General features: G+C 38.6%; 1 protein-coding gene across 6 annotated transcripts in view; it reads right to left on the bottom strand.

Annotated features, from left to right (window-relative positions):
- Window positions 1-13,708, bottom strand: part of ZMIZ1 (zinc finger MIZ-type containing 1) — a 344,245-nt gene that overhangs the window by 137,767 nt on the left and 192,770 nt on the right. For all 6 annotated transcript variants that reach the window (XM_050335676.1, XM_050335717.1, XM_050335708.1 and 3 more), the window contains one exon: window positions 2,633-2,746. In XM_050335676.1, coding sequence (XP_050191633.1) covers window positions 2,633-2,746 — 114 coding nt within the window. The remainder of the gene's footprint in view (window positions 1-2,632; window positions 2,747-13,708) is intronic.

The following is a 13,708-nucleotide window of genomic DNA, read 5'->3' as shown; positions in this document are numbered from 1 at the left end:
GAAAGCTTTACAAGTAAGAAAGAATTTTTAGTATTTGTAGAATTTCTAAATTAAATGACTTCTGGAACCATCCATCTCAGATGTTGTAGTGATGGGAGAGATGACTTGCTTTAAAGAGTATACCCAAATATATGGAATGTTTAAGGGAATTTGGTTTTGAAGGTCATTTTAAAGACTGGCAAAATAAAACAGTAATTCTGTTTCAGTGGCTGATCAGACTTTCATACTTATTTTTCATTTTTCTTTTAACATAATCCTCACAAAGAAGGACACTGATAAACCTTTTCGGTATTAAAGAAAACTTGTACCTGGTAGTATAGAACAGGCACCTAAGCAAACTGACGTTAAAGCTACTCATGACATTCCAGTATTTCAGCTGTCTTTTACTTATTTGGAACTTTCTGAATAATTTCTCTAGAAACAGGCTGGAGTTCTATTATGTTTGTTAAACAAAATTAGATAAACACATTTTCCTGTAAGAGAACAACAAGCCTGAAAAGATACCTTTTAGAAAGAAATTACATATGTGCAAGCTCAGATGGAAAGAATTTTTGAGTAAAATAAAGAAAGAATTTAGGAGTAAAATAAAAATAAAATAAAAAAAATAAGAGGAGACTTTGCTCCTGTACTGCTATTGTATTAAGAAGATACAGGAAGTGTCAACTTCTTGGGGTAAAATCATGCAGTTAAGCCTGTTTGAAGGGAAGCAAGAAGAGGGATGTCCTTAGTGCAAAATTAAAGAATATCTTCCTTAGAGGGATTTTAAAATTAAGAGCAAGAAACATAGTCATTGCAGTTTATATGCATTCTGCAAATCCCGTGCATTTATCTAACACAGAACAAGCCACCTGGTTAAGTTCCTGTGTTATTTCCTTGTCAGAAATATAATGAGATTACAAAATGTGATAAAGATGCTGCTGCCAGTCAGTCCTACACTACAGATAGTTCTCTCCCATAACAAGCTTGGGAATGGGGAACATACCACCCTGTTCAGATTTCAGGGAGAACTATGGAGCGAAGCAATACATGAGGTTCAAATATTAACAGTATTTAGATAGTAAGATTTTTTTCTTTCCTTCTTGTCAGAAGAAAGATACTAGTTTCATTTCAATACACTGAAAACAAAGTATGGTGTCTTTTACCTCACTAGTTTTCACTGAGCTTTTCCTGATCACTTTCCGTACCCTCCGTGAACAGAGTGAATCACTGGCAGTCAGACCTTATTTTGACCCTGCACTTGGGCAGGGCTGCAGATCTGCTTACGTAGAAAGAAAAGGTTGAAACAGCAAGGAAGTTGCAGGTCAGATTTACACTGTTCTAGCAGGGGGCTGCAGAAAAATACTGTGCACAGTCTGCCTAATTATACTGGAGGTGAACGTCTCCTTTCCCAAATGCTAACCTGAAAAATGCTAGCAAAGTTTTAAAAAAGCATAACTAAAGTATAGGTATGGTCATATTGGATATTATGTTCCTTTTCTCATAATTGATGTTACAGATAACTTTTACTTCAAACAGAATTGTTAAATATCCTGCCTTTGGAAAATACTAACATTTTAACTTCCTTTATTTCATTTGTTCTCTGATTGGCAGAATTATATGCACTTCCTTATATCACTGGATTTATTCTGAATTTTTGACATAGAAATCAGAGGGATGCTATACACTGGAGCACATTAAGATGGAGCCATTCCTTAACATTTGGATTTCTGGCAACTAAGTCTCAGTCTTAGTGTCTGCTTTATCAGCTATGTATACATGAAAATAACCCCCGTGCTTCTGCCCCCCCCCCCCAATACAATGATGGCTGTTTCATTGATCATTTTAGAATTTCAGTTTCCTTTGTGACCATTTATTTATATCAACTTGTTTGGCAAGTTGCAGTGAAACTTTTGAACACTCCTGCTCCAGTCATGATTTAATTCTTCTAAAGTCTTGACTCCATGTAACAATTTTGGACTGCTGCTGCTGGATGTGCGGGAAATAAAATTTTCAAAACAAAAAATGCTGTTGTGCACACAAAAATATGTATTTTAATGCATTATAATGAAGTTACTTTAGGAACTACAGTGGTCTTAATAAAAATTGAATGGAAAGAAAAGCACTGAAATCAATAAAACTGTTGGAATTAGTATGTCAGGATTAGACCTGCAGTCAATACACATAACAAAGTAAGCTGAACAGGCATGTCAGTAACATTGTTTAGCTGAAAGCACAGCTTACTTAGAATAGAAGACAAGTAGTCCTTCAGTCCTACTAAAAATACCAAAGGAAAATAAATACCTGAAAAGTCCATTAACTCCATAAGAACATGGCTCACTTGGTAATTTCAAACTATGAAATAAATGTTGTATGTGCATAACAAGCAACCTACACTGTGCATTTGTAAGTAATCTAACTAAAAAGGTTTATCCCTTTTATGCTTTAACTTCTTGTTACTGCTTCTTGCTTCCTGTTAAGCAATGGAGTCAAATAAACTGTTGTTAGGGTCTAGCTTCATTTGCTTAAGGTAAAACGACAAAAAAGTTCCACAAAATGCAGATTCTGAAAATCAAGTTCCCTTGGCCATGACAGATTGCACACAGTATAAACCACAACCAGAACAGGAACCACCACCACAGTGGAGTGGACATACCGTCAAACAACCCATCAGGCTCTGCTCAAACGGTCTCTGGAAGGCTCTGGGGTCTCCGCACCAGTCCAGGAGCTCTGTTGCTGCATTATGGAAGTTTGCCGGGTTCTGTAAGTGCTGGAAAAGGAAGACAAAGCAACATGGTAAATAACACACACAAGGGCTCACATGTTCCTTTCTACATCACGTTATTGCAAAGGTTGGAAACCAGGAACACCATGGAATTCGGAAGCAAGACTTTAAATTGCTCAGTGAATGCAGAAAATCCTACTTCATTCTGGTTAACACACAGTTTTCTGACATGAACTTATTAGTTAGAGGCAAGCTGTAGCTGAAGTACCAGAGCTCCCCAAATTCTTTCCTCCATAGCACCACCTCTCCCACCTGCAAATCATAACGGATTCTACTTGGAAACCAAAACTGTCCAAGCCTAAACTGAACAAAATTTCAGTCTTATGATCAGTGTCTTTGACGTGGGCTAACGCCCCACTGTGGGAACACGCCAGCCCAGCCATACCTTCCAATAATCAACATTTCAATCTTGATGCCGGTCGATGAGGCAGATATGACAGTGACAGGGAAAAGCACACTTACTATACTGATCCTTTCTAGGAGCTTTGGTTTTGGTTCCTCACAACATATCACCATGAGTAATTTGGCTGATCAACTTCAGGGTGATGAAAAATGGAGGATTATTTCTTAACTAAAGTGTGCCAAGACTTAAAGTGTTTTCACATGCACAGAAGGCACATAGAAATTTCAGAGTGGAACCCTACCTCTCCTGAAGACGGTGGCAGGATTTTGAGAAAGAAAAAAAAAAAATTCTAGTTTTGTTCTAAAATTTGAGTGGGCAAAGGAATTTTTTTAACTGTCACATTAATTTCTGCCTTTGTGTTGAACAACCTGTAGTCCAGGTTTTAGAGGCATTTAGTAAACTTATTTGACACAATTATTCCCACTGTCATCCCTCACTGTCTACATTACCAAAGCATTCCAACATTTTATCAGGAGCAGAGGGAGGGCACAGGAAGGAAGAAATTCAGTTTACATCAGTTATATTGCTACTAAATTCTCCAGTTCTGGTGATGTTAGACATTTCAGTGAAAATGCCAGAAACAAGAAGAAAAGAGAATATTTAGGAATTATTGGTATATTTTCAAATAGTAGTTTTATAGTTCTTGGAATGCTGAGAAAAACATGAAAATGATATGAGTGTTTTATCCAGAAGGCACAAATCCCAAAGGCATAATTTTTGAAATACACCATTATTTTTGAATCAGTTGCATAATTTGGGAAAACATGACTACTCATTCCTAAGCATTTGGATGAACTATAATGTTCACAACCTGTTTTTTCCTCCCCTCAGCCACTCATGCCTGAGAAGCTGCATATATTAACTTCAAGACAAGAAAAGAAAAAAATAATTCCTCCCATGCCAGGTTTTGAGGAGTTCCTGGTCTGTGAGGTTTTGGATCACATTACATTGAATAATTTTTATTCAAGGAAGGGTCTTGGTCAGAGGCCTTGTTTTAACAAGACATGACTGACATGTGGGGCATGGATTTTTAAAACAATAGCAGAATTTGAAAAAGCAGACAGGCACTGTGTAATGTAATTTTCATCCTCTGCTCTACCAACACGGACTACAGCTCACACTACCATCCAGTGACAGCTTTAGCCGGGCTGCATTTCAGAATGACATTTCTTTGCCAGCTGATCATCTCATTGTTGGAGGAGTCAAACTGTTGTGCATACAAATTAAAGAGAAGAATCCAAGTAAATAAATTTAAGAAGTCATATTTTAGGGCTTCCTGAAAAAAGAGGTCCTATGAATAGCCAACAATTTGGGTTATGAATCTTCCAAGTAAAAGGTGAAAGGATCCTTTTTGAAGGCTTCATTAAACGTCCAGAAGTGAGTGCCTGACATCTCTCAGTGAATACTGCTCCTTCTACTGGCCTGTGCCAAAGCAGGGGTGACCTCAAAGACTTGGTGTAACTGTTCTGTAACTCTCCATAAAGTTATTTCACTGCATCAGGACTGAGCCCTGAGGCACACTATCATAACCCACTTAAATACAGAGGGGATACTGAAATTCTGACTTCTTAAATGCAACTTCCCAACTGAAACTCATTTAGAAACTCATTGGGCAAGATAAGCAATTCTGTTAGTTCCATTACAGGCTTAAAAAAACCCAAATAAAGCATAAGAAAAAGTTGTCAGAATACCAGTGGGTTCTGCCTCTGTGGAGTGGATTTGAGTAGGTTATGGAATGAGAGAAAAGCTGGTCCTGCAGGGAATCTGGGATATATTTCTCACCGCTTTCTGACTTTCTAAATGATTTTAATTTAAGGTTTGTCACCAGCTTTTCTGTTTCACATTACAGAGGGCAAGGTTATTTTTGTGGAAAATAAAAAGAAGATCTAGCATGAATCAAAGCATGGAGGCAGGTACAATTCCTTTCCTAAGTTTTGCAAGAAGACATTCCAAATGCCTACTGTGATTTTTATTTATTGACAACTTAAACACTGTACCTGGGGCAAAAAAACCCCAATGTCATTCACATCCTTACAACAAAAAGCCTGCCTGAGAAGAATATTACATCTACTATATTCATCGAACAGGAAATTAAAGAGATTTTCTCAGCTCTCGATCCAAGAACAGAAGTACAAAACAAAGCTTATGCCAGATCCGTCCATCAGCTTTGTTGTGAAGCATTTCCCATGCATAGCTCTATCCTCTTCAACTGAAATTATTGGCAGCATTTTGACAGAAGCAAGACACGTGCCTGAAGAGCCTAGTCTGAAACTGCGCTTCATGTAAACAAGGGGGGGGAAAAATCACCTCATTAGTAGATGGTTTAGAAAAAAGTGACGATGAACCGGATCTGGCTATGACACATCTTGGTGTATCTTCAAAGCTACTAGTGAAGGACCATCTAACACCACCATGCTTACAAGCAGTCATGTTTTCAATAAGTGGAGAGAATTTGTATGAATAAAATCTGAAGCAGAGATGAACAAAGCCAATGAACTGAACAAAGCAGTTATTTACCAGATTGCTTTCAGTATCATTTGCTTTTTAGAAGGCTATTAGTGGAACATAACAATTTCCATAATTGAAAAAATTTAGAAGAATTTCAGTCTAATCATTTATAACACCCCAAACCTAATATTCCCTTAGCCTGAATGAAATGGAAATCACAGAAATACTTGATGCATGTGAGTGTATTATTATCGCAGGGATCACAAGGGACTCACTCCCTCCAAAGGGACAGTCTCTCAGGAGTTTTGTGTTCTTTGTAGCTCTTCAATTAACAGTTCTCTATTAACAATAGAGAAAACAGCAAAAAACTTTGCTCTCCGTTTTACTATGTCCAAGAAGAGCGAAACTGTACCACCAAACCCCTCTTCTGAGGACTGGGCTGACATTTGAGGGGTGGGGGGATTCCAGGGAAGATGGGAACATCTACTGCTGCCCATGACCACCTCTGGCTTAAATGCTTCATTTACATAAAGAACAGACCATCTTCATAAATTTGTGAGGGCATACAGGCTGAGGATGCAGGTACATTAGGACCCAAGTTCATCAGATTTTGCAGCAACTGTCTGTGCACCTGTTCCATGGTTTACTGCCCTGTAGTAGCCTGGAGCGAGGACAACAACAACACTCACATTGAGAGTTACACACAACAGCTGATACATGGTAATTTTGGTCCAAACACTTTAAAATACAGTCACTACTTGGAATTGTTACTCCCTTCCCATCAAACAGTGATCAAAAAGTCTTAATATGCAATAGAAACTCTGCAATGGGCCCAAAAATATAGCTTTCATTCCACATATAAATTCAGACCCCTATGAGTTAAATAGGCATGTATAATAAAGATCTTATTTTTTGGAAGGATACTAAAGCACAATTGAGTACTATCACTCATCACACCCACACCAAAGTGGGTGCAAACCACTTCCTGCAACCAAAGACTCAATATGATTTTAGAGACAGAAACCAATTATCCACATTGAAACATTGCAAGGACAACAGCCTTATCTCCTCTAAATATAGAAGACTGCAACCCACATGTACACTTGTGTATCTTAGAGCAGTCTAGTAAGTAATGGAAGAATATTAGTCAAAATTAAGAGCAATTACAGAGGCTTAACATTACCTCACACACATCAAGAAATGCTAACATGACAGCAATGGTATGGAAAGTGAATCACTTAAACATGAAATCCATATGTTCCAGTTTGTTGCTATAGAAAACAAATGTAGAATTTCAATTTACAAATGACATCTCTGGTGAAGGATTTTTTTCCTCTTTTCTGCGGAATACATTAGACTGAAGTCACAGACCTAATTTGCCACAACTTAACCTATTCAAAATGAGATGTCATGCAAATAAGTTTTTGAGCAGCAAACTGCTTAACTATGCTAAACAAGTTACTGCATTTATTTACGTGATGTCGCAGCAAATTATGAAGGCTGACTCAAGTTGTCTGTTTGTTTTGCTGAGTTACGTCTGGTCTGTGTCTCACTCCTTGATTTAATTGAACTGCTGAAGATAATATAACTTATCACACAGACACTATGCCATGTTGCTAGATTCTAGGTTAATTAACAGTAGCCTACAGTCACTGAATTTCTCACATGGTTAGCCACTTGGACCCTGTCTACTGTCTAGCTTCACTAATCAGCGAGTCTGGGAATTTTGCATTAGCGACAGAAAACACTGGCAACACAGGGAGCTTTTCAGTGCACAGAAAAAGAAAACACAGAGAGATGGTAGGTAGCCTTTTCTTCGCTCTGGAATTAACCCCTTCCTACACACCATGTGGCAAGGCTGCACTCTTGGCAAGCTTTCTGGTACACCAACTGGGGAAACTAAATCCAGGAGGCAGCTGCTCTCCTGCAGGACAGAAAGCTTGGGCTGCTGTTCCGCAAGCACTGCCAGCTAACGCGAGCAGTGGGGGCTGCCAGTCCTGACAGGCTCCTGCCTCCCACAGCTCTGCCTTCTCCTCCTGCTCTCCTGCACAGCACAAGAGGACACATGGCTGCATGGTGAACTAGCCCCATCCTATATAACAACTTTGAGCTGCACTGGCTCCCCCAAAAGGCATGCAGTGCATGTCCTTGAACCTTAGCACTAGTGGGGGGTATAGCAGCCCTGTGAGCGCTCCTGCAGCAGGCCATTCAGGAGCCCATACAAATGGGCACGGGTTACAGCACATAATTTTTCCATACCAATACTAGACTGAAGTTGACCTAAAACTAAGGATACATTTTCTTGATAATGCTTAGCCTCACGGCAAGCTGCCCCTGAGAGATTCTTTGCCAAACCACGTACTTCCTCCACTTTCAGTGCCTCAGACCACGCCTGCTGTTCTGACAGTGAACTAACCCCCCAAATTCTGACTTTTTGTCATCACTTACAGGGAGACTCCCCACAATCATGTGACCACACAATCATTAGACCTGACTCAAAGGAAGTGGCAGCAAACAAAAGGTAGGGCTTGGAAGGTACCAGGGTACCAGGACCCTGCTCTCAGCAGCTGCTTTGGATTAAACGCATCATGAAACTTCTCCCAAAGGTGGAGCTATACCATCAATTTAAGAGGAAGACACAGTTAAGTTCAAAGCAGAAATACTCCTCCTGTCTCACATCCTCCTTTTTAAAAATAATGGTACTTTCAACTATTTAAACCTAGAGAAATATTTTTGGTTTTAATATTCCTCATTATTCTCCATAAAACACAGGGCATACAAAGAAAGGTACCAAAAGGAAAACTTGACTTTTATTGTTCTGATACTGTATATATTTGCTCTTGGGTTAATCCTCAGACTTCAGCCAAGTTTAGGCAACAGGTTAATCTATGTGTTCTCAAAACTTTGCAACAGGTTCAGAATTTCAAGTGACATAAAATTCAGAACCAAGCCCATCTTTTCCAAATGATAAGCCAGATATTCAGATGACAAACTTCACATAGAGCTCACGACATTTGAAATGCACATGTATACAACTCTGAAGTTCACAGGATCTGCTTGCCATTTTCAGCTGTGAGGATGCAGCTTTTCAAGCCTTTCTCCACAACAATGGAAATTAAAATTCTCATATGGTTGTAAAATCTAAGAATTTAATAACAAAAAAACCCATACAGCAGCTATAGAAGTTTTTATATAAAAATAAGGATGCTCAAAACTGTAAATGCAACAGCCATAGTTCCTCTGGAACTAAACCAATTGATAATGTCTGATGAAGGAGTAGACCCAAGACTACATGACTTTTCTAACTCTGGTGTATATCTGACTCCGACCACTGAGACAGGATTTGGTGTACAGGTGCTTCAGCAGATTCAGACTACTTTTTGTTTATCTTAATATTCATCCAGATATGCCTGCAATCATATGTAATGAAAATGCACTGTGGTACTGAAGGGGGGCAAAGAGGGGAGTAGGAAAGAAGGGACCTGGGAAGAGAAAGGGCAGAGAGAACAGAAAGAGATTACATGCCCTTCAAAGTAAATAACTCACAAGCAGAATTACGGTGGTCTTGAATGTTGGGTAAAGGGGTTCACCTCCCAGACAAAAACTAATCACCTCTGTTATGAATGCAAACAGGATTCCCTGTCAGATGCCCTTGATACAGCATAACTGAGGGGAGACAAGGCTAGTCTCTGTGTATTACTCAGTGCACAAGTATATTCCCACTAGAGCTAAATTTGATAGCTCATTCAGTACCACAAGACCTGCAAATCAGCCATGGCCATTTGCTTTAATACATTAATAGACCCTTTATTACTTTAAAATCTAAAATTTTAAATTATTTTAAAATCTGAGCAAGCTCTGTGAGTGAGCCCAACCACAAGTCTGTCTCCTCCTGTGCACAGGCCTCTATTTCAGATCCCCATCCATCAAGAACTCTCCCTCTCCCTGACATGCCCTGCACTGCTGCCACAGAGTTCAGGGGATTACAGAAATACAGGACACTAACCAAGGATATGTTTTAAACATTGAAAATTACATAACCTGAAAGAGGTGGTTTCTCTATTTTAATTTTTTTCAGTCAACTGTGATTACACACACCTTGCCTTATCCACAAGTAGCTTTACTCAGTATATTAAAAACTCATCTGCAATGAATATTCAAAACAAATGGTCTTTTTCTTTTGAAGAGGATAGAGGGGAGTATTGAGCTATTTTCTGTCTTCTGGGAGTGTGATTTTTGTTTATCTGGATATGGTTACAGATAGTTCAATTCTCTACAGTCCCTTTCAATATCAAAGATTCTTTTATTTATCAAAAAATTAAAAGGCTCAAGCTGTGCATTTTGTATTCAGATAATCCCCCCTCCCAATTTAGTGTTTGTAAGATTGAGAGATCCCTAATTAATGGAATTATCTTGCACTTACATGGTTCATTCCATCGGAGGCTTTATAAATATTTTATTAAGCTCGCATTTTGAGAGGTACTAGATACACTGAGAGAGAGATTAAAACCATGTTAGCCATGCCTACTTATGAAAAACAGAACGAAAGGGAGTCACCTTTGCCCCCTTTGTCCATTGGAGCTTCTTCTTCAAAATAAAACAGTAAACACTGAGCAAAGACCAGCAGACTTCTAATATGAAGAAAACACTGGGCAGGATCACATGCTAAATGCATGAGAAAAAGAACAAATAAAAAATACCAACATCACTGAACTGCAAAAAACCCAAGCTGTCCAGTTATGAGCTGTAAGGGAACAAAACCTGTACTAATGCAGATTTCCGCTGACGCTTCTCTCATACACTTTTAGTATTAAGTGTGTGTATAAATCGGTACTGGTTTCAGAAAAACTAAATGCCTGGTAGTTGAATAGCCTTGTTCTGCTGCCTGAATCTCCTATATAACCTCTGTGAGTAAGATTGCACATCTATGTGCATATGCTGGAGCAAAGGGAAGATATTGCAACCATGGCTTGTCTGTTAGTTTTATAGAACTGTTAGAGATGAATTAAACATCCTGATCCTCAAGCGCTATACACAGAAGCTAGAAGAGCTAAAACAAGAATCACTCCCTAGATCTGCTGATCAGAATTACATTGCCATCTTCCTGCTCTGCACCTTTCATATCTACATAACTGCAGTACATTTATGACATGCTTTGATAAAACTTTATGTTAAATAAGGGAACATGCAGAAAATGAAAATTGTTTTGTCGGAAACTGCTGTTCCACCCCACCCTCATCTGCCCAAGAGAAAACTATGACTTAGGGATCTAAAGGCTGCGGTCCAGATCTGACTGAAGACAGAAATGGGGCACGTTGGCAGTAGTATGTCTTTACAGTAACCTACTGATTGTTTGCCCAGTCTTCAGACTTCTACTACCAGCACCTGGACTGCTATTATGTCAGCTGAGAGCATCAGGAACAGTATGGTTTATAAAGACTCAAGAAGAGGGGTCTGAATTATTTTTCCTCAAGCATTCACAAACAGTGATTTTACAGGCTAAAAGTCAGGAGACAAAGGTACAGCTGTTTGCTCTTTCTCCAAGGCCACGCTCAGTCATGCAAGGCTCCAACCTATCTTTAAATTTGCAAATACAGCTCAACCGAATTACGAAATTGGTTTGCCTAACCAGTTCACTTGCTCTTCTCGGCAAGTGAAATGAGCCATTTTCCATTAGTATCTCCCTATCATACCATGCTAGTATGAGATGTCTCTTTATGTGACTACAGCAACAGTGCTGAGGCTTCTTTATCATTCCAATAGACAGTGCAACGATACAAGAGCTTTCTTCTCTAAGGCCCTTGTGATTTTCAGTCCGTAGTTTCAGTCCCAAATATCTCGACAAATCAAGGAGTTATTTTTCTCACAGCAGTGGCCATACTCTTTCTGTTAGAATACTATTGCATTATTAGAATAATACTTACTTAAATTGTTAATGGTTTTTATTGATGAAAATAGGCTTATTTGTTCTAGATTTGCTTAGCTGCCACCTTAAAAAAAAAAACCAAACTACTTTCACAATGCCTTTTAGTAGAAAATTAAGTGAAGGATTCAGGCAAAGTGGGGTGTCTACATAAATAATTCTGTGTTATGGACCATTTCATAATTTGAAGTACATATGAAAAGGTGGGGTTGGTGCTTTTCTTTCATGCAGTTCTTACCTTATCAAGGCATTTAAAGACATCATTAATGAAGTATTACATCATCCCCTTTACTGGAAGATTATTGTCAATAGTGCATTCTTCAAAGAGAAATAACACCACCCAAGAGTATAAAGTGAGCTGATGGCAACAGGGGGGAGGGGAAGCACCAATTCCTCCAACTTATGTACCATACAAACTTTTAAAATTTATTTCATTAAAATTTTAAAATTTTATTTAGAAATAAAACTTATTCATTTTCTAAATTTCAGGAGAATAAATTCACTGGTTTTGAAAAATAACTGTCTTCAGTACACCCAATCAAACAGCAGCATATTTGGTCGACATATTTTGTTACCCAGTTAATTTTTTTTACTCATTTGAGTAATTTACTTACTTATTGAGCTTTTTATAGCACGATTTAATCAACTGACTTAATCTGTATTATTTTAATCTTTTAGTCTATGCAGAGATAAAATCTCAAGGTGACTACTTAAAATGGCCACTACACAAACTGATAACCACTGTGCAAGATGCAAAATTCACGTGACCTATCCTCACAGGTCCTACCAGCCAGTTAGACATTACTGAGATATTTCAAGGAAAAATACTTCCCCATCCATCTTTTTAATTTGCATGTGCTTACAAAGCAGCCCACAGCACCTGCTGTGTGACCCACCCATGTACAGCGTTTAGGGCTCTTCTTGTGTAACCTACAGAAGCAATAAGGAGTGAACACCACCAGGGAGGAGACTTCTCCTTCAGGAGACAATGGCAGAGGTCTGCACAGCTGAAGGTCTTGCTATTAACAGTACTATCACCACTGCAAAAAACTTTTTTGAAAACACCTTCTGCTTTTACAAACAGGTAAATGGTCCTTATGTGCAAACGCCGTGTAAGTCATACCATCATGGATTTGCTGTTGCACTAATGCACACAAGAGCAGGAACTCAAGTAGCAAGTGCACACGTATGAAGGAAGAGCCAGAAATGGCATGACAGAAGCTACACATGTTGACAGCTGTGTCACATGTTCACTGCACAGTTTGACCCAGCTGCTGACAAAAAGGACTTCTTATTCTCATCTGACACCAAGGTGACACCATGGAGTCAGCTTACAGATTTCTAGAATTTTCACATATTCATCCTTATTTACCAAAAGACAATTTTAAGCAACTGGCTAGATTAGTTAGTTGCACAGAAAAGAATAAAATTATACCAAATACTGTGGGTATTAGAGATCTTCAATGTAAGTTTAAAATGTGTATTTTCCATTTTGAAATGGAAATAGTAAGAATATTAACAAAACTAATATTAAGAATACTAATACCCCAGACCTTTGAGGATGGGTGCTGCAGTAAAGCAAGCAATGGAGTTGGGAATGGGAAAACTGAACCCACCACAACTTTACCATTCCACCTCACAATATAATGGCTTATGTTCTTCCCACTGGAATCTTGTCAGATAAACAAACCAGCCAAATAAACAAGAAGGTACTTTCTTCCCCCACCCCTCTACTAGTGCTTCTAGCAAATTGCCTCTTTGCTCTTTCCCTTGTGGCTTCCCTACCAGGATGCAGGATCTAATAGGCCAGGAATGTTGACTGACAAGTTTCTAAATGGACCAGAGGAGCCAGGAAAGCTGGTCTGCTGTCAGTTTTTCCTACACATACTTAACTCTAGCAGAGGAATATCCTAACAGACTAAGCACAAAAGAATTTGTGGCTATAGGTCTCAGAAAAAAAACCACCTGAAAAAAAACCCTACTAACACAGCATTGAAGGACCATTCAACCAATGAACTGTAACACTTGAGGCCCATCAAATGTCTTTTTATGGAAAAGGTCTTTTTCACCATTAGCCTAACTGTTATATGTTATTTCATATTTAGCTGCTAAAAACCTCTGTAACAGTTTAGACTACAAACAAAAAAATGTGTATTCCAAATAAATGTGCCCT

The sequence above is a fragment of the Myiozetetes cayanensis genome, unplaced genomic scaffold (genome assembly GCF_022539395.1).
Source record: "Myiozetetes cayanensis isolate MyiCay16 unplaced genomic scaffold, myiCay2020 scf10, whole genome shotgun sequence".
In the NCBI taxonomy this organism is placed as follows: Eukaryota; Metazoa; Chordata; class Aves; order Passeriformes; family Tyrannidae; genus Myiozetetes; species Myiozetetes cayanensis.
The sequence above is the reverse complement of the archived record's forward strand: the minus strand, read 5'-3'. Positions and strand labels throughout refer to the sequence as shown.